Genomic DNA, 20,790 nt, shown 5'->3' with positions numbered 1-20,790 from the left:
AGGGGACTGCCTGAGCAACACATGCCACCAATAGGCGGTTGATACATAACCATGTTATTAGGGTACTGTGAAAGGACTAGCCACGCCACAGATATGAAGCAAAGTATACCAACCAGATGCCTGGAAAGTTCTGTATATCAGAATGCTTTAAGTTAACAGACCCACCAGTGGAAAGCCAAATAAAGAAGTGCAGATATACAGGAAAATGTATGTATTTTTAAGTCCAAATTGATGCAAGTACCAGAGATGTGTACTACATACTGCATTGCAGTTGATAGGGCATGAAATACAGAGCAGTCTGTATCAATTGTTAAAAAACAAAAAAACCAAAAAGATTTTTCACAAATGAGTTTCAAAGTACTTTCTTTTGCACACATTTAAATATGTATTTTTTTAAATCCTGAGTAGCAGTTAAGATGTTTGAGCCACAACCTGATTGGCACTAATAACTATAAATATGCATCAACATCTTCCAATAATTCACAGTCATTGTCAAGATATTCTAAAATAACGTTCCCGCCGTTAAAAAGAGGATTTTCTGAGTGGGACAGCCAGCTCTCCAAAGTGTGGTCCAATGGCAAGGATTCCCCTGAAGATGGGTGGCACAGTCTTAGTTTCTGAAAAGGAAGAACAAATAACGCAGGTAACGCCAGAGCTATAGGAAAGCAATGGCAGACGCCACTACTAGACAAACAGTAAGTTCCAAAGAACATACGTTTAAAATCACTATTGTCAGCATTACAAGACCAACATTATTATCTTTCTATAAAGAACAGGGTGTGAGAAATAACCTATTATGAAAGAAAAATAAAGTCTGAGTGGACCTAGCAGAACAAGAAGTACAATTCATTTTAAACCATATCTTATGAAAAAGACTGTATTAAGTTCTAAGCCCATAGTACTTCAATTTTACATTTAGGTCTTTCTGTTTCAGAATCCGACAATTATTACATAAGAAATAAGTTTTGACTTTAGTGGAAAAAACATATCTGTGACGAGGCAAGAGCTTCAAGATAAATGGAGGAATAATCAATAATATTTTGTCAAACAGATGTTATAAGCAACTCATATTTGTTTCTGAACGAATTTGGGATATCAAATGTTGTTTGCAACTCATCAAAGGACGTAAACTGAGTGTCAAAGAGTAATTGAGGTATACTTGGAATGAAGTATGGCATAAAATTAGTGACATTTGTTCTATAACTGTAACTTTTTCTATTGTGCACATCTTTCTTGGTGGTTGCTCTAATGTTTTTCTACAAACATATCTATAGGTAGGTTTACTGATCTTCTCATTCACCATTGCCATCAAATTGCAAGCGATTACCTCAAATTGAAAGAACTTTAATAATATTGATTGTACTGGTGGAATTTAATTGGTCCATTTCGATGCAAAACTAGTATTAATGTTAATACTTCGACTGAAGTTTTAAAACCTCCTTAAATAATTACATTCTAGATATTTCAAGGTTTTTATGACATATATTACATACATAAAATAAGAAACATAGGGCCAGATGTACGACCGTTTTTTGCAGTCGCAAAGGGGCATTTGGCTCGTTTGTGACCACAAAAAACAGATGCACAACGTACTAAGCCTATTTAGCGAGTCGTTAATCTATTAGCGACTCGCAAAACAGGGTTAGCGACTCACTATTAGGAAGGGCATACCAAGGGCATCCCTTCCTAATAGCAAGTGCAAATGCCATGTATGAGTGTTTTGTGAACACATTTTCGGTCGCAAAAAACTCACAGTTTACCACCTACTTCAAGTAGGTGGTAAACCATTCTGCCCTCAAAAAACGAAACTGTAAAGTTTAATGTTTCTTTTTTAAATGCATCCCGTTTTCCTTTAAGGAAAACATGCTGCCTTAAAAAAAACTGCTTTATTGACAATGCAGTCCCAGACATGGTGGTTTGCTAACCCCAGCAGGCCACCGTCCCTGGGAGTGCTAGCCATTCCCAGTGAGTGCGTAAATTGCGACAGCCTCATTAATATTCAAAGGGCATGCAATTTGCTACCCCACTGGGAATCGCAAACAGTGTCACACACTGCTGCACATTGAATTTTGTGACTCACAATTTGTCTCAATTAGTGAGTTGCAAAATTCAATGGTCGTACATCTGGCCCATAGTTTCTATTTCATGCTATGTAGGATTTCTTTTCTTTAAAACTGCAATTTTTATATTACATATAGAGGTAGGTTTGTTATTTCTTTGCTTACAACTGCTTCTGTTTATTTTGAAATTACATCTTTTTTGGTGTAAGTATAATACTGCAGACGCATATCTCGTTTGGAAGTTAAAACAAGTTTCTTACCCGTGCATTGTGGTTCTCCAGTATTGATATCTATTATAGATTTAAATCTCCCCGTCGTCACTGTGGGAGTCCCAGGGTAACAGTAAAAATAGCAGTGCTAAAGCATTAGCTTTAATCTCCATTGAAAAATAATAGTATTTAGTAACCTATTTACACGGTTTTAAAACATCCAAACTTCAGCCAATCAGAGCAGAGACCCTGAAGTATCCATCTCCTGCAGAGCAACTACACCTTAGATTTCGAGCACAAGTGTAAATAAAAGCAACAGGGGTATGTAATGGTGAGGTTGAACGGGGAGGGAGGGTCACATGTGACAGGTAAGCAACTTGTTTTTCTAGAGTATTGTACCTTTTATAGATTCCCATGCTTGAATCAGACTAGTTAGCAGTATCTGAAGACTAATGGCAGTGGGAAGGCAAAACATCCCATCATGAAAATGAAATAAAAGTACAACAAGCCAAAGATATGACTTTAAATAGTGCACAAAATTAGAAGATACGTAGAAATATCTTTTACCAAACCTAGCAACAGCAGATACAAAACATTAAAGTATAAACAAAATGTAGCTTATTAGTTGCATACCTTATGTGAAGAGATGCCGCAGGGTAGCTTGACCGACTGCCTCATCTGCCTTTCTCCAGCGAGGCAATAATGCTTTGTGCAGCTGTAGGCGTTAACCCATGTCGCTGCCCTGCAGATGTTGGGCAGAAAAAACACCTGCGCAAAGGGCTGATGAGGCAGGAATTTTTCGAGTTGAGGAGCCTTCAACTTTGCAGGTTGTGAATGTACAGCCTTTTCGTGATAGAAGAGTACGGCTGAGGCAACCCAGCGAGCAATACTAGCCCATGTTAAGGCTTGACCTTTTCTAGGAGCAGAGAAACAGATGAGCAACTGAGTTGATTTGCGGAGAGACTTAGTTCTTTACAAGTAGAATTTCAAACAATGCTTATTGTCTCCGCCGTTGAAGAAGGATTGGGAAAGAATCTAGGCAGAAACAACTGGTTCGATGAGGTGATACGATGAAGGCACCTAGGGAATAAATGAAGGATTAGTGCGTAGGACTACTCTATCCTGTAGGAACTGAAGGGAAGGTTCTTTTATGGTGAAAACCTGGATTTCGCGAATGCGTCTTGCAGACGTGATGGTTAAGAGGAAAGCCACTTTGCAAGAAAGGAATTTGAGTCACACTTGTGAATAGGCTCGAAAGGAGGCCTCATGAGATGTGATAAGAGTGTTTTCAGCTGCCAAAGCACTGGAGAAGGCTTTACAGTCGGTAAGCTCTGAAGAGACCCTTCATAAACTCCTTGACAAGCCTGTTGGACCACAAGGAGAGTGGGCCAGAACGCTCCCTGTATAGGGAAATGGATGCCAAGTGAACCTTTATGGATGAATGAGAGAGGCCTGATTTGGCAAGATGCAGGTGTTATGGTAATACTTGCTCAGGCATAGAAGGAAAAGGGATGATGCGACTGTGAAGTGCACCATGCACAGAATCTCTTCCATTTTGCCATGTAGCACTTGCGGGTAGAAGAAGCTCGAGCTTTGTGAAGTATGGATTTACATTCGTCAGATACATTCAAATTTTCGAATTCAGAGTGGTGAGGAGCCAAGCCGATAAATTAAGAGTGTGAATCTGCGGATGAACCACTTGGCACTGATCTATAGAAAGGAGATCCTCCCCCGGTGGAAACTGAATAGGAGAGCACTATGATCGGAGATGCAGCTCGGTGTATCAGCATGTCACGTCCATGCCGGGGCAATGAGAATGAGTTGGCATGGTCCCGGTTTCGTTTTTTGCAGAATCCTTGGGATGAGAGGGAATGGAGGAAATGCGTAAGCGAAAATCATTGCCGGTTAAAAGTGAAAGTTGTTTCCCTAAGATCCTGGCTGAGAAACCTTGCTGGTGAATAGAGTGCATTTTTTGTTGAGAGATGTAGCACACAGATCTAAGGTTGGATAACCCCATGACTGGAAGACTCCATTGATTATCAGCTACCTCCAAATCTGTTGTGCTTGACCTGATAGTATTTGAGACCTTGTGCCACTCTGTTTGAGGAGATAAAACATGGTGGTGGTGTTGTCCATCCTGACAAGTACTGAAGAGCCCTGGATCCTTGGGAGGAAGGCTTGAAGGGCAAGAAATACTGCCTTTAGTTCCAAAAGATTTATGTGGCACGATGTTTCTTGGCTGGAAACTTGCAGTGAACCTGAAGAACCTGGGAGTGGGCTCCCCATCCTTCCATGGAGGCATCTGAAGTCATCACCATTTGTGGTGTACTTTGTAGGAAGGAGATACCCTGAGAACTGTTGTCTGTGACCATCCAACTGGACATTACCAAGGTCTTTCATGAGGTTATGGAAATTATGTCACCGAACAAACCACGATATTGAGCCCACTGCGCATCGAACTGCTCCTGCAATGGTTTAATGCGGAGACGGCAATTGGGGATCAATGGGATGCAGGACGATATCATCCTCAGAAAAGATTTGTATGTCTTTACAGAAACTGACGTTCTTGTAGACAGGAGACGTGTTATCCTTTGCAGACGTGAAATCCTCTCTTTCGTGGCAAAAGCTTTTGAAAGCTCAGTGTCGAGAATCGCCCCTAGGAAAATCAGTGACCTGGAGGAGATGAGAGAAGATTTTTCCTCATTGAGGCAGAGACCTACTGGCTGAAAGAGTTGCTGGCAGTCTTGCATGGATTTCTTGGCTGTCCGGAAGGATGGAGCTTTGATTAAGCAATCGTCCAGCTTGGTAAATACCTAGTGACTAGAACGTTGGAGAAAAGCTGCCACCGTGGCCATGAACTTGGTGAACACTCCGGGTGCTGACTTCAACCCAAAGGGTAACACTTTGAATTGATAATGGCACCCTGCCACCTGGAACCTGAGAAATCTGCGATGCTTGCGATGTGAAAATAAGTATCAAGAAGATCGAGGGAGGTGCGATAATCTCCCTCCTCCATAAGGAGCAGGATCTCTTGGAAAGAGAGAGCATCCTGAACCGTTGGTTTTTGTTGAACTTGCTTAGTAGCCTGAGGTCCATTACCTGCCTCCGTTTTCGTGTCTTCTTCTTGATGAGGAAGAAGTGGGAGTAAAATCCCAGAATGTGCTGGTTGCGTGGAACCTCCTCTATTGAATGCTTGGAAAGAAGAGATAGTATTTATTTTCGGAGAATTGGAAGATGACGATGAGATGTCTTCCATGGAGGGAAATTTGGAGGCTGCTGAACAAATTCCAGGGTGTGACCATGCCCAAAAACATTCAACACCCATTTGTCTGACGAGATGGACTTCTATTGACGTAAGAATTTTGACGAGGTGGGACTGAATCAAAGTGGGAAAGTAGTGACAGGGGCCTGTTGCTTCTCATTGTCTCATGTTGGAATCCTGAGACTTCACGGCTGATGGTTGACTACTGCACCCTGATGCCCTTGAATGTGCTGACGTGGTATTCAAGTGGTAGGTTTGGCTGGAATAAGAAAGGTGAAAGGTCTTCTGTGAATAAGGTTGGAAATGCTGCTAAAATTGCAGCCTAGATAGATACTGACCTCTACCTCTGCCTTGAAAGGGCTGACATCTCCACTCTGTAAACTGCAGAGCGATTTGACTGTGTCTGATTTGATGGATTGGAGCGCATCCCCCATGTGCTTCCCAAAAAGACATTCCCCATCAAATGGCACATCTAACACCTTAGCCTGCACTTCCAGGCAGAAGGTAGTGGCTTTAAGCCATCCCTGTCGGCGCCACGCCGCCACTCCAGCCATCTGCCTTAAGGTGGTGGAGGAGATGTCCATGGCGATGGCAATCAACTCAGAAGAGGCCTTTTCTCCTTCAGAAAGAATGTCTCTTGTCTCTTGTCTTCCGGGATATACTCCAACAGAGACAAGATGTCGGACTACATCTGTCGGTCGTATCTCCTGTGGACGGCCATGGCATTGGAAGCTCTCATGGAAGTGGCAGCCAGTTCTGAAAATCTTTTGCCTATATTATGTAGGCGGCACCCTTCCTTGTCTGGTGGAGATGTGCATGGAGAAAATTGATTCTTGGCCCTTCGTTGTGCGGCCTGCATGATGACAGAATTGGGACAAGGATGCCCAATGAAACACATCGGGGAGTTTTCAGTGGCCTTATATTTTTTGTCAAGCTTCAGCATGACAACTGGAATGGAAGCTGGTGTTTTCATCAATTTGCGGCCCTCTTGCCACAAGAAATCCACTATAGGAGTAGCACGAATGATGCTCTGTGTGCCAGGTTTAAAGTCATACAGAAAGCACTCCGCTTGTTTGGCTGGCATAGGGAGGTCAAAGCGCTTGGAGGCCCGCTCCAAGAGATCATGGAACTCACCAATATCCGCAGGTGGCGAATCAGCTACTGGCGGAGTAGGAGATGACAGCATTGGGCAAAATAATCATCCCTATATGTATGGAGCTCACCCTCCTCCATTTGCTGGTCATCGCTGTCATGTGGATCAACGGGGTTGGAAAGAACTAAAGTGGCTACTTTTTTCTCTAGGCGTTTTGGAGTACTTTGAGGAGCAGGGCTGGTAATAGGGACCTCCTGCGGAGGACGCGGAGCAGAGTTTGCATCAGATAAGCATCTGTAATAGTCATTAATCATGAAGTGCAGATCTGTAACCAAGGAGACAGGGACGCTGACAGACGGTTCCTGGAGGTGTTGGTGCTCCTCCTTTTGCTCCTCATAAGGATAATATTCCTGTAAGGAGTCTAGGCATTGGGCTGAGGGAGGACCCCTATCGGTGAAGGAGTAGACACCCTGAAGGTAGCTGAATGGATTGTCATTCGTTTCATCCTCCTTATCAGATCCCTGGTATTTAACCTTTTAATAAGAAGGACTGTAGGCAGGCCCAAATAAGCCTTCATCTTCAGATTCTTGGAAATCCAGGAGGTGAGTTGGGGGCAATGGCCAGATTTTAGAAAAATCCTGGAACACTGGCTTCTTTTTTCCCCTCCATCGACATAGACAACGACAAAGCTAGGGGCAACGTGGATCAGCCTTATATGCGGCCGTCGATGGTGATGTAGCCAACGAAAAAGGTCTCGCCGACGAGGACGGTCTCGTCATAGTCGACGACGTGGTAGCAGCCCTCTCCTTGCTCAACAATGCTGTTGCCGTTGACTTCGACTGTCGATGGGGTGAACGTCGCCGACGCGACCACCGACGGTGTGGAAACTGCTGTTGTCGCTGAAGACAGCAGAATACTTGATGTCGGAGCCATTGACGTTCGGTCCAATAGTGAAGAAGCCTCTCTGAAAGGAGTATGAGGAGCAGACGGAGGTGCTGAGCCAGACCTCTGATGAGAAGTGGAAGGGTCAGCGTAGTCATTTCTTGGCTTTTTTCTTCTCAGAAACCTCTTTATCATGAGACATCCATCTTTTAGAGTCCGTGTGAGCAGAAAAGGATTGTACTTCTTTTGTGTTCCTGGATGAGGAATGGGCCTTCTCCTCACGGTCAGAGCCTAAGTCAGAGGTTGACTTTTTACTCTGCAGCCACAGCAGTCTGCCCTCTTTGTCCTTGAGGGTTTTGGCAGAAAACGTATGGCAGTACTTGCAGTTCTTGGGTTTGTTGTGAGGGTAAATCCTATATAGAGACTCCTTATGAGGGCCCTCAGAAAGTCTGCTTTGTCCACAGGTCTAGCAGGGCCTAAACAGCCCTTTTTTTAGACTCTGGCATTCTGTGTGAAATACAGAAAAACACACACTCCAACAGTACTTTAGGTGTTGATAGGTGAAAAAATGATAGCTGGAAGCTGTAGGTCAAAAGGGTAATAAAGAAACACTGTGACTGAGCACAGCTCAGGAAGACTCCCTAACACACGACGTGCTGTAAAAAATCTGAGGTATGGTGTCTCTGCAGGGGATAGATACTTCAGGGTCTCTGCTCTGTTTTTCTGAAGTTTGGATGTTTTAAAACAATGTAAATAGGTTACTATTGTTTTTCAATGGAGATTGAAGCTAATGCTTTAGGACTGCTATTTTTACTGTTTTTTTTTTTTGTTTTTTTTTAAAGTTTCAAAAACCTTTATTTAACAAAAAGTAAGCAGACAGGTCAGCACAGCAGGAAGTCACATAGCAATGTGTTACCCCCCCTGATCCACAGGAGATGGGGGGGGGGAAAAGAGGGAGGTGCAGTATACAAGTACACGGCCATTTAGCCGACATCCCGGAGGACCGGCGGCGTTTCAGGGAGATCTACCCACCAGGTATCCCATTGCTTATACTGCAAATATTAGCGGCAGCACCAGCCCTCAGACCCCGCCACAGACTGTCATGTATGTGGGGCGGTTCCACCAGCAGCCTCCTTCACCAGCTAACCTGAGCCAGTCCCTGAGTTTCTGTTAAACAAGACCCAACTCCCCTCCTCCCATCCCACCCACCCCGCGCACGTCGTCTCATCACACTCGCATCTGCGTACTGTCCTATCCGCCGCCCCTGCTTCCAGCTTTAAGCGGGCAGAACAGCGCTCCACTCTCAGTTCGCCGTCCACTTCGCATCCACACTCCGTCTCCCCCGCAATTCCACTCAAAGCATGCCACGTCCCTCCGGGTAATGCCCCGCAGCACACTCAGCCCACAGGCTCGCCTCCTAGGCGTCACGCCAACCCTCCATCCAGTCAAGCGTCCGCCAGCGTGCTCTCCAGTATCACACCTGCCTCCGCCTCGCCGTGTGCATCATGTCCGTTGTCCTGTGACGCTCCCCGGCTCGCCCCTCGGTTTCCCCAGCCGTCAAATATGTTCTGTACAGTCCCCAAAAGTTCTTGGGCCGGCTTTTCGGGGGCAACAATTCACCGTATGTCTCCGCTTGCGTGCAGCAGTACAGCATATCTCTGACCCAACGTTTTTTGGTGGGGAGCGGCCCCCTCATCCAGCACGACGCCACAACTCGCCGAGCCATTAGAAGCGCTATATCCGTCAGGCGCCTGAGCGCCCGCGGGAGCGGCCTGGAGAAACCCAGCAACGCGAGCGCCGGGTTAGGCTGTATGTCCTTTTCTAGTATCTAGCTCAGTTCCAGGAACACCGCTGTCCAGAACCGGGCTATACCCGGACAGTGCCAGGCCATGTGTATGAAGTTCGCTACCGGGACATGGCAGCGTTCGCACTCCGCCGATGGGCGAAGCCCATACCTGTGTAGTCTCTCTGGGGTGTAATAGACCCGCTGCAGGAACTTAAAGTGTATCAGTCGGTGCCTACCGTTTAGCGACACCCTTTTAGTGCTAGAGCAGCAGTAGGCCCACATCTCGTCAGTTATTTCCATTTGTAGGTCGGCCTGCCACCCCCGTCGCGCCGACGAGCACTCAGGCGCCCGGTGCTGGTCCCCAAGTTTTTTGAGAGCCGAAACGAGTTTGGCTGGGGCCACCGTTTTGATGACATATGTGAGTTCCGGGACCTCCCGCGGCTCCTCCAGGCCCGGCCCCAGCAGGGCCGAGAGCGCACCACGGATCCTATGGAATCGGAAGCGCTGGAGCTGGGTAGCCCCAGGCCGGGCCGAGCAAATCTGTTCCCACGTTTTAACCACCCCATCCTGGAACAGGTCCGCCAGTTTGGCGACGCCCAAGGCGCCCAGTGCACGCCTCACCCCCGCGTCCCTCAGTGGGGGGAGCCAGATCGCCCATTCCACTGTCATCAGTGGGGAATACAGTAGATCGCAGTCCTGCGCCCTCCGAATCGCATGCCATGCATGATTCGTGGCCCTCAGGGAGTCCAATGTTCCCACCCTGCGGTCCACCGACTGGAAGACAGTAGCCGGGAGGGGAAGCGGTTCCGCAAATAGCCGCTCCATCAGCACGTGGGGTATATCCGTGGTGGCGTGGATCCATGTATGTAGGTGGGCCGCCTGCGCTATCCTATAATACCTTTCCAGGTCAGGGGCCCCAAGCCCCCCCATCTCGTAAGGGAGCGTCAGAATCTTCCACTGCACCCTGGGCTGCTTACCGCCCCAGGCCAGCCGCACCAGAGTCTGGGTCAGCTGCGCAAAGAAAGCCTTAGAGAGTACAACGGGGATGTTCGCGAAGAGGAACAGAAATCTCGGCAGAACCACCATTTTCATGATGGCCACTCTGCCCATCAGCGACAGAGGGAGTTTGATCCACACCTCTACGTCGTCGACAAGTTTGGAGTAGGCTACCCCGTAGTTTTCCCGGAGCAGGACCTCCGGGTCCTTGTGCAGCTGGATCCCCAAGTATCGGACGGAGTCCGTTGTCCACTGGAGAGGATATTCCATGGGGAACGGCACTGTGAGCGGAGTCAGTGGGAACGCCATCGACTTATTCCAGTTCACCTGGAGGCCCGAGAGGGCCCCAAACCGAACTACCTCTCTCAGCACGGAGGAGAGATTCTCCTCGGGGTTGCGTACATAGAGCAACGTATCATCCGCGTAGGTAGAGATGCAAATCCGATAGGAGGGGAAGTTGATACCTTCAAATTGATGATACTCCCGCATAGCGCACGCCAGCGGCTCCGCCACTAGAGCGTATAAGAGGGGAGAAAGGGGGCACCCCTGCCGAGTACCCCTGGAGACAGCGAAGGCGTCCGTGACTCGGTCCCCTATGCGCAGCCTGGCCGTGGGTCTAAAATATAGTGCACCCACCATCTGCATGAACGGTTCTCCCAGCCCTAGTTTCCTCAGGACTCTCACCATGAAGGGCCACTCGACAGAGTCAAATGCCTTCTCCATGTCAAGGAAAATCGCCAAGGCTTTACCTCCCGGGTGCACATGCTGCATGGCTCCAAGGACTGTGCGGATGTTATAAGTGAGGTTCCTGGACGGGATGAACCCCGCCTGCTCCGGGGCCACCAGCTCCGGCACCAGCAACGCCAGACGCGTAGCTAGGACCTTTGCGTACAGCTTGGCATCAACATTTATCAGGGAAAGCGGCCTGTACGAGCCGCACTGGTTCGGGGGCCGCCCCGGTTTCAGAATGGTGACGAGCAGTGCCTCCCGCATCGAGTCCGGCATGCTACCCTCCTGGCAGATATCATCAAAAAGGGTCATGATGTGTGGTAGAAGTTTATCCTGAAAGGCCTTGTAGAACGCCACCGTTAGCCCATCTGCGCCCGGGGCAGAACCCGCCCTCATGCCCCCCCAGTGCTTTCAGGATTTAGTCTTTTTGCACCGGCAGCGCCAGGAATTCCCTCTGTGAATTCGACAGGAAGGGCATTTTTATATAACTGAGGTAGTCGTCTATCTCCTCCTCCATTTGGGAGGATTTTGCTGTGTACAGCCCCGCGTAGTAGCCCCGAAATTCTTCCACTATCTCCGTTTCGTCGGTAATCACCGACCCAGATGCAGTCACCAGCTCGTCGACGACTAAGGGCCGCCTGGTACTACGGCGTATCCCCGCTAACAGGGAGCCCGGGCGCTCGCTCTCCCCATAGGTGCGAGCCGTAGCGTATTTGCCCATGTGCTGCACTTCCCTGTCCGCCTCGGCGTTGAAGTCTGAAACCAACGTCTGAATCTGGGCGGCCACCTCGGGGTCCGTGGACCTCCTGTGTCGCTCCTCAAGCTGAGCCAGTTGCGTCTCCAATGTCTTCATACGCTGCCGTATGGATTTGAGAACACCGGAGTGCTTGGCCATGGCCACGCCGTGAATGTAGGCCTTAAACGAGTCCCATACCGTTTGGAAGCTCTGCACGGTTCCCAGATTAGCCGCGAAGAAAGCGTCAATCTCGTCCGCCAGTTCCCCCCTATATGCCTCGTCCAGCAGGGAGTAGGGCGGCATCCGCCATGTGAACGGCGGCAGTCGTGTGCCCGGGGCAGCAAATACCAGGAGAAGGGGGGAATGGTCTGACAGAGTACGAGGTAGAACCTCGCATCGCTTGACAGCCGCTAGGAGCGTCCGGGACGCCAGCCAGTAGTCAATTCTGGTATGCACATCGTGGTATGCCGAGTAATGTGTGTAACCTGCCTTTCCGGGGCTTCTATGCCGCCAGACATCCACCATGTCCAGTTTGGTCAGTTCCGCCTGCATATTCACCGCAGCCGCCGCCGGTCGGCGGGCCCGCCCCGTGGAGCGGTCCAAGGCCGGGTCGAATATGAAGTTGAAATCGCCCCCCCCACACCATGCGCGCCTGGGTGTGACTCCTGCACTGCGCTGCGAGTGCGGCGTAGAACTCCGGGGTATCGTAGTTGGGACCATAAACATTGACCACAATAAGGTCATGACCCTTGCCGATACACCTAGCGATCAAGTAGCGTCCGTCCGGGTCAGCGGCCAGCTTCTGCAGCGACAGTTTGGATCGCGGGTTCACCCATGTGACCACCCCTCTAGAGTGTGAAGTAAAGCCTGCCGCCAAGCTGCAACCAGACAGCCCTCTGTGGGTGAGTAATTTGCTAGTGAGTGGGAGGTGAGACTCCTGCATGAGTGCCAAGTCTATGTTGTGCCTATTGAAGTAGTTCAGTACTTTGCGCAATTTGCGAAAGTCGTTCAATCCCCGCACATTCCATGTGAGCGCTCGGAGGGTCACCTCACGGCCATCCCCCACTTTCAGGCATTCCTGCAGTCATACTTCATAGCTTCCATAGGAGGAGAGTCAGCGAAGGACCCCCCCCCCACTATTACCGCCTGACAGCACATCTCGAGCACGCAAGAACATAGCAGAAGAACCTTTTCTCGACATACCGTGCGTTTCCCAGTCCCCAACCCCAAAACAACTCCCCAACCGCCCAGCCCCCCCTCCCACAGCCGACCACCCCCAACCTGGCCAGACAGGACCCCATCCCCACCCGCCAACCTCCATTAGCAACAAACATGAGATAACTTCCCCAAATCGGCCCTCAAGAGGGCCACCCGTGCTTAACAACGCTGGGGCAGCGGCCACCGGGGGTCTAACGCCCCTACCCGTCAGGACACCGCTGTGCAGACGCACCCCCCGCACCATTACCCTCACTTGTCTGCTGGGCTCGAGCTGGTGATGTTCCCCAGTCAATAGTTCTAGTGGGCCCTTGAGTTGACCTCTCGGGGGCGCAATACCTACGCCAGCAGGCCGAGCCCGGCCGTCCCAGGGAGCCTATGCATGGGCACCTAGCTCAGCCACTGGCCGGGACAGAAATAGGTCATCTCCGCGTCCGGATAGAACCACCCCTATGGAGAACCCCGCAACTATGAGACCCCAAAGCACCGCGCTGGCGGTAGTCCGCAACCGCTAGCGAAAACCCCCCCCCCCCCCAGGTCCAATGTTACAATAGGAAGGCGCCCTCCACAATTTAGAAAGATCTCACCCAGCAGCGACCTCGTCAAGGGCCGTCACCATCACCTCCATCCGCACACAGGTCCAGTAGGCAGGCCACTCTCGGGGGACCCAGACGCCCCCGGGAGGCGGGGGCCACAGATCCGCGCCGGGCGGCCATCCACCGGGGGGGGGGGGCAGCTCCCGACGGCTAGTCCTGCTCCTCCAAGCCATGTGGTAAATAAAATTCCTTTACCGGGACTGAATTTGATACAGAAACATTATAAAATAGCTCAGTAAAATGAGAGGCAGAATCCGTGATATTAGAGTTTCGGAATGGGCTTTATTCCAGTTATCGATTATAATCGGTTGCTCCAAGTTCCATCACCACGGGGGTTCAGGAAGTGAAGTACATACTTTATTGACAAGAAATGACTTTTATAGTACATACATGACAATGAAGCGAATGCAGTAGGCGTAACAATTGATAAGGAAAATGACGATTTGTTCTGCGTAACCAGAAATGGGTGTAATAAAGAGTAAAAAGGAACATAATTGGTTATGATGTCATATATAGGTGGATCTATAAGATAATACTTGGCCTAGATGCGCGCGCAGCAGTATGACGTGTAATTGACGTGTAACTAGGGGGTGAAGGGGACTTGACATTTAGCTCTACATGTGGAGACAAAAAGTCTGGGGGGTCAAGTCAACCTAATCCCAAATCATATCTAACATCCTATGTTTAAAGAACTATGTTATCCAAGAAAGAAGGACTCTCGGACAGAATCTATTCTATACTGACTGTGCGTGCGTGTACAAGCGTCTAAGTGTCTACACTGAATGCGAGGGGGTAGGAATATTCCATGGTGACAGGGCTATGAATTACTTGCATAAGGGCAGAGAAGCCGGGCCTTTTGCTCGGTAACTGGAAGAATGTTTACTTAAACTACTAGGCAGGAATGCATCGGCTGAGGGGGAAGCAGATAATTCGAAGGTGAAATACAGTTCTTGGCAGAGAATAGGCTGATGTCAGGCTTCGTGAGCCGCGCAGAGAATGAGACAAAGTTCATGGTCACAGATGCAGGCTCAGACTGGAGCTTTCAGAGGCAGAAAGCAAGAAGAGTTTTGATGACAGAATCAGGGCCTACTTGCCTGGACAGTAAAATGGCATAAGTGAACCATATAAAGCTGGTGGCCTTTCATATTTAGGAATGGAATATCCGGCCTATTCATGGCGGATCTGACAGAGGACATGTTGACGTTGGACGCACATGTATTTGCGTCTTCATAACTGGAACTGGAGGGAACATACATGTACTTATGATATGCACATAGAACCGTTGGGGTCCAAGATAGGGGACATAACTGACCAGAAAAATCCATATTTCCACATTCCCTCCTTGTCCCCTACTTGCCCTTCAAGAGATATCAATCTTCATTAATCCATTGATCTGTTCATATAGCATCATTTGTTCTTCTTTCTTCTTCCGTGACGAATGAAATCTTGGTGGTGGAATACACGATGTGGCACACAGACCACAGATCGCTGGTCCACATTGTAGACATAGACAGCAACTGAATAGTATGAGAAGGCCAATACCTAGGAAGGATAAAACTCTCCATCCCCAGGCTGATATCACATTCCAAAACCAACTGGACCAAGTCCAAGTGCCTGGGTTCTGGTGTATCTGGCTTACAATCTTATGAAGGCGAGTGATGGCTTTATATACAGATGGCGAATTTTCTGGTATGAATACGCAGCAGCTTGATCCGATGACCCTACAAGCTCCGCCCCTATCAGCCAGGATGACGTCAAGGACAAGACGATTTTGAAGCACAACAATCCGCATAGCAGACTGCTCTTCTGTTAAATTGCCTAAGGCGGAAATAGTCTCATTCACTACTGCTTCAAGGGTTCTAGTTAATCTACGTATCAGCTTACTATTAGTAACGGTACCTATGTAGGGAAAGATGCCTTTATTAAAATCTACATACTTGTCCCATGCCGTCTCAGTGTAATCGACAATGGGGAGATCTCTCCGCTCCCTGTTGTGTACTAAATGAATATTTCTGTAATAATCAGGAGGAGCTAGGAAAACAGGTGGCAAAAGGAATGCAATGTAGCAGGTACCATCCCAATCTAGAGGTAAACGCATATATGCAGTCTGACCACATACAAAGTAGGAATGGCGTGAAGCTCTAAATAAAGATTTGCCTTGATCACTGAATTCTACTGTAGTGGTGCATTTACTATGGCCCATATGTATGGAACCAACTTTTCTTACACATAATTCACCCTTCGCTGGGAATACTGACATGGTGGGCAAGACTAGTTCAATTTCGGATACGACATTTAGAATCATGAGATTAGGTGTAAAATTACCTAATCCATATACTTCATTTTCTAGATCAGTTCCTGTTCTTTTGGGGCGACCCTCCTTGTCGCGGTAACAGACCTTGAGTAAAACTAGGTTCAGGTTTCCCCATACCCAATGATCTTGGTAAACTGCTGTGTCTGAGTCTATGGAATTGATTAAACTAAACCATGCTCCACAGGAGCCATTGTGTGTAAATGGGTGTGGAAAGAATGGCAGGACTCCTTCATAATTCTGATAGGGAGGGAGCCGACCACACACCCAACAATTAGTAGCATTACTAGTCTGATGGGAATGATGTAACATACTAATGAAAGTGTTATTGCGCAGCGCAAGTCTATAAGACAATTCATGTGGAGGTAAGTCACTAAAAGAATGTTCAGCAGCAACATTATAAACATGTCTAGAAATAGGGTAATATATGTGCAACAACATACTTGTAACAATTATTAAAAGACTTAATAAAAACAGAATTAATAATGTCACTATGCAGTGGCTACGCAGTGATTTACAATACGCCTGTCGTTTCAACATTTTCCGGGTATTTTCTCTACTCAGGTCCAAGGGATACATGTCAGAGACAATTCAACCGCTTCACCTTGGAGAGGACTTAAACAATCAAATTGCTCGACTTGTTGGGCCTAAGCTTTAGTTTGTAAAGTTCGGTTTCAGTCTTTTCAACCAAAGGAAGTTTTGAATCAGTCTGTGAGGGAGTGCGGGGCACAATGTCTATATCCGAGGATAGTCCATGAAATTTCTTGATATGACTTGAATGAATCCAGCCCTTGCGGCCCTCGATCTTCACGGCTGTCCTTGTGGTCAGCAGGACCAACTTGGGTGCTTTCCACCTGGGCTCCAGCTGAGTCTTTCGGTCGAAATTCCTCACAAAGACCAGATCCCCCGGAACCACGTCATGGGGTTTCACCTCGGTGTTGTCGGGAAAGGCTGCAGCTACCTGTGAACGACAAGATTGTAGTGCAGACATCAAGGAAGCCAAGTAATCTGTCAGCATATTACAGTCAATATCAGTTATTTTGCGTGGTACGGGCGTCCCCCACATATTTGGTGGTCTACCGAAGATCACCTCATACGGGGATAGCCCTGTTCGAGAGTGTGCTACCATTCTCATGTAAAAGAGTGCAACTGGTAACGCTACTATCCAGTCGACACCTTTCTCTCTGCATATTTTGGACAATCTGATTTTCAGTATCTGATTATGTCTTTCTACGAGACCTGCTGCCTCGGGGTGTCGGACACAGTGGAATTTCCACTGATAACCTAACAGAAGTGAAACGTGTTTCATTAATTCGGATGAGAACGGCTGGCCGTTATCTGAGTGAACAACACGTGGTAAACCGTATCGTGGGAAGAATTCTCGAACCAACTGTTTGGCAGTAGTCGGGGCAGTGTAATCTGAAACCGGGTACGCCTCTGTCCAACGGGACAGAGCGCAGACAACTACGAGAACATATTTGAATCCTCGACATCGTTCCATCTGGATATAGTCCATCTGGAGTACTTCAAAAGGATTATTAGGAGGATGAAATCCACCCTGTTCTACGGGAACGCTTTTTCCTGGGTTAAACTGGCAACAGATCATACAGGTACGGACCTTTTGTTTGGCTGCTGCTCGTAAATGTTTGTTGAACCAAATGTGTTGAATGCTGTCTAGCATAGCTTTTTCTCCTAGATGTGCTGGACTATGTATAGTGTTAATTATAACTTGGACCATTGAATCAGGAAGGAACCACACAGACTTTTCCTTTATCATCCATCCTTGGTCCGTTTGGATCCCTCCTAATTCAGTCCATTTCTTTATTTCGTCTGGTGTAGCATGTGTCTGTATGTCAATTACGTCAAGGGTAGGATCTTTAACTGTCATACAGTGTGTCAGTGTCGGGACTATTGTCTTTGTCATGTCGGGGGTTTGAGTTTGAGCAGTCTGTTTAGCTGTTCTGTCGGCTAGATCATTGCCTTGGGAAATGATATCAGTAATCTTTGTATGAGCCTTACATTTCATAATAGATATTGCAGTGGGTAGATGTATCGCATCTAATAAGGCATGAATGAGGGGTCCGTTCTGAATGTGGGCACCGTGGGAAGTTAAATAACCTCTTTCTCGCCACAGCACGCCGAAGTCATGTACAACTCCGAATGCATAACGTGAATCAGTGTATATGTTGACTTTTTTATTCGTGGCTTGAATACAGGCTTGTGTCAGAGCGATGAGCTCTGCGGCTTGAGCTGACAAAGTATTTATACGATTAGTTTCAATGACTTCAGTATCTGTTGTGACTGCGTAAGCGGCCACTAATTCTCCTGCACTTGTTCTCATACATGAACCATCTACATACAACGTCAGGTCTGGATCGGACAATGGAACATCTGTCAGGTCTTGTCTGGGTTTTGTCGTTATAGTAATAACTTCAATACAGTCATGAGCTAGTGGGTCTGTTCCGGTTACTGGCAAAAGTGTGGCAGGATTCAATGTGTTACAGCGTCTGATTTCTATATGTGGCTGAAACAGTGTAAGTTCGTACCCTGTAAGTCGCGCTATAGTCAAGTGTTGTGTTTGTGTTCTATTTACAAGAACCTCCACTGCGTGTGGTACTTGAACTGTCAATGGATGTCCTAACACTATGGCATCGCTTTGTCTGATTGCTAAAGCTGTCGCTGCCACTGATTTCAGGCATGCAGGCAAAGCCTGAGCTACGGGATCTAATGTACTAGAAAAATAAGCACATGGTTTGTGTGCTCCTGCTTGATCCTGTGTGAGTACTGACAAGGCAGTACCTTCGCGTTCTGTAACAAAGAGTGTAAACTGTTTTCTGTAACATGGTGTTGCTAAAACAGGTGCTTGGCATAAAGCTTTCTTTAGGCTTTCAAAAGCTTGTGTATGTTCTTGAGTCCAAGGGAGAACAGTCGATGTGGCTGCCTCCTGTGTGGTTAACTGAATGAGTGGTTTTGCTAGAAATGCATACTGAGGGATCCACTGCCTACAATATGAAGTGAGGCCTATGAAAGCTCGTACCTCCTTTTGTGTCTTAGGTATAGGCATGTTAGCTATTAACTGAATGCGGTCGGGTGTAAGCTGCCTTCCCTCCTTGGACAGCGAGTGTCCAAGATAAACAACTCGCTGAACACAGAATTGCAGCTTAGAAGGGGACACCTTGTGCCCCTTTTCGGCTAGAAATTGTAAAACTGTCAGTGATGCTTTTTCACATTCCGGTTCGCTTCTTGCGGTGATCAGCAGATCATCGACGTATTGAAGCAGTGCAGTGTTAACTGGCATGTGGATACTGTCAAGTTCTCGTTTCAGTGCTTGGCTATAGATGCTGGGGCTTTCTGTAAATCCTTGAGGTGCGCGTGAGAATTTAAAGCTACGTCCATTTAAACTAAATCCGAACAAATATTGGCTTTCCGGATCTATTGGGACACTGAAAAAGGCATTCTTGAGATCAATTACAGTAAAGAATGTTGCTTCGGAATCAATGGCTGTCAGTAATGACGAGATATCTGGGACCACAGGAAATTGTGGCACAATGCACTTGTTTAATTCGCGCAGATCAATAACCAATCGATATACTGGCGGGGCCTTTGGATCCGTTCGTTTAAGAATCGGAATTATCGGTGAATTACATACATTGGAGTCTGTTTCCACAACTACTCCTTGGGCAATGAGCTCGTCAATGATTTGTAGTAAAGCCACTACAGCATCTGGTGGTAACTTGTATTGTCGCATTCGTGGTAGCACCACTCCTGCCTTTAATGTGACTCGATATGGTGTAATATTCATGCAACCAACATCAGTAGGGCCTTGTGCCCATAGATGTGTAGGTAAAATCTGCAGTCGGGGATCCATGTCTCTAGACACATAGTGACCTTTAAAATCACGCAAAAACAACCTTACACCTTCCGGAGAACAACATATTATGGCTCCTAGAGCTTTCAGGGTTTTAATTCCTAACAGATTTTCTGGACATGATTTAGTAAGCAATAAATCTGTAGTTCGGGTCAGAGGTCCTATCGTAAGTGGCAGTGGTTGTGACACTTCATTAACAATAGGTTTTCCTGAAAAACCAAGGGAAATATTCTGAGAGCCTGAGAGGGGTGCCCCTGGAACTTCACTACGTTTTATAGTTGTTCGACTTGCCCCTGTATCGAGTAAAAACTTCCTATCTTGGCCTAATAATTCACTATGTACATAAGGTCCTTCTTGATCTACAGGAATCTCGATAAGGGGTAAATCAACTTCCCTCTCTAGGCTTGTTCATGCGTAACGCTGATACTCGGGATATTCATACTGTGCGGTCTGATACATTTGTCGTGTTGTTGTCTGTGTGGCAGTAACAGGCAACGGTGGTGCAGCTGGCACAAACTGTATTGGCTGTTGTGCGGCTGGCATGGCCTGGGCATGCTGCATAGCTCCTTGTTCATTCTGATCTTGTCTGAGTGATCTTTCTTGTGTTTTACCTATGGCGATATTATGTTTTAAAACTGGACAATCGTGTACGTAATGACCTGGCTTTTTACAATAATTGCATGTCCCTTTTACAGGTCCTGCTGAATCGGAATGTGTCATACCCTTTTTATGTCCTTCCGCTGGAACTGTCTGGGAAACTAGCATTTTCATTTTCGTGTCTTTCATGCGTCTGTGTTCATGTTCTTGTTCCTCTCTAATTCTATTGTGATGGTACTGTAGCATTTGTAACATTTGTGATGGAGTGTTACCTTGCCAGGTACTCTCGAATTTTAATACTCTATTCCTTACTGGGGGCAGGGCATTTTCTACTAATTTTGTTACAAACAGATGCGGGTATGATTCGCTACTGGCTTTTATGCCACTATTTATACCAAAACATTTTTCAAATCGGGCATAGTAATCACTAGTGTCTTCATCTTGCTTCTG

At 47.3% G+C, this 20,790-nt stretch overlaps 1 protein-coding gene across 1 annotated transcript in view; it reads right to left on the bottom strand.

Moving 5' to 3' along the window:
* Positions 1–196: 196 nt before the first annotated feature.
* ZFAND1 (zinc finger AN1-type containing 1) overlaps positions 197–20,790 on the bottom strand; it is a 217,400-nt gene continuing 196,806 nt past the window's right edge. Inside the window, exon 8 of the mRNA XM_085605359.1 lies at positions 197–617. Within this exon, the coding sequence (XP_085461485.1) occupies positions 450–617 (168 nt within the window). The 3' untranslated portion in view covers positions 197–449. The remainder of the gene's footprint in view (positions 618–20,790) is intronic.

Source organism: Triturus cristatus, chromosome 5_1 (genome assembly GCF_964204655.1).
Source record: "Triturus cristatus chromosome 5_1, aTriCri1.1, whole genome shotgun sequence".
In the NCBI taxonomy this organism is placed as follows: Eukaryota; Metazoa; Chordata; class Amphibia; order Caudata; family Salamandridae; genus Triturus; species Triturus cristatus.
Note: the sequence above shows the minus strand (reverse complement) of the source record. Positions and strands in the feature narration are given on the sequence as shown.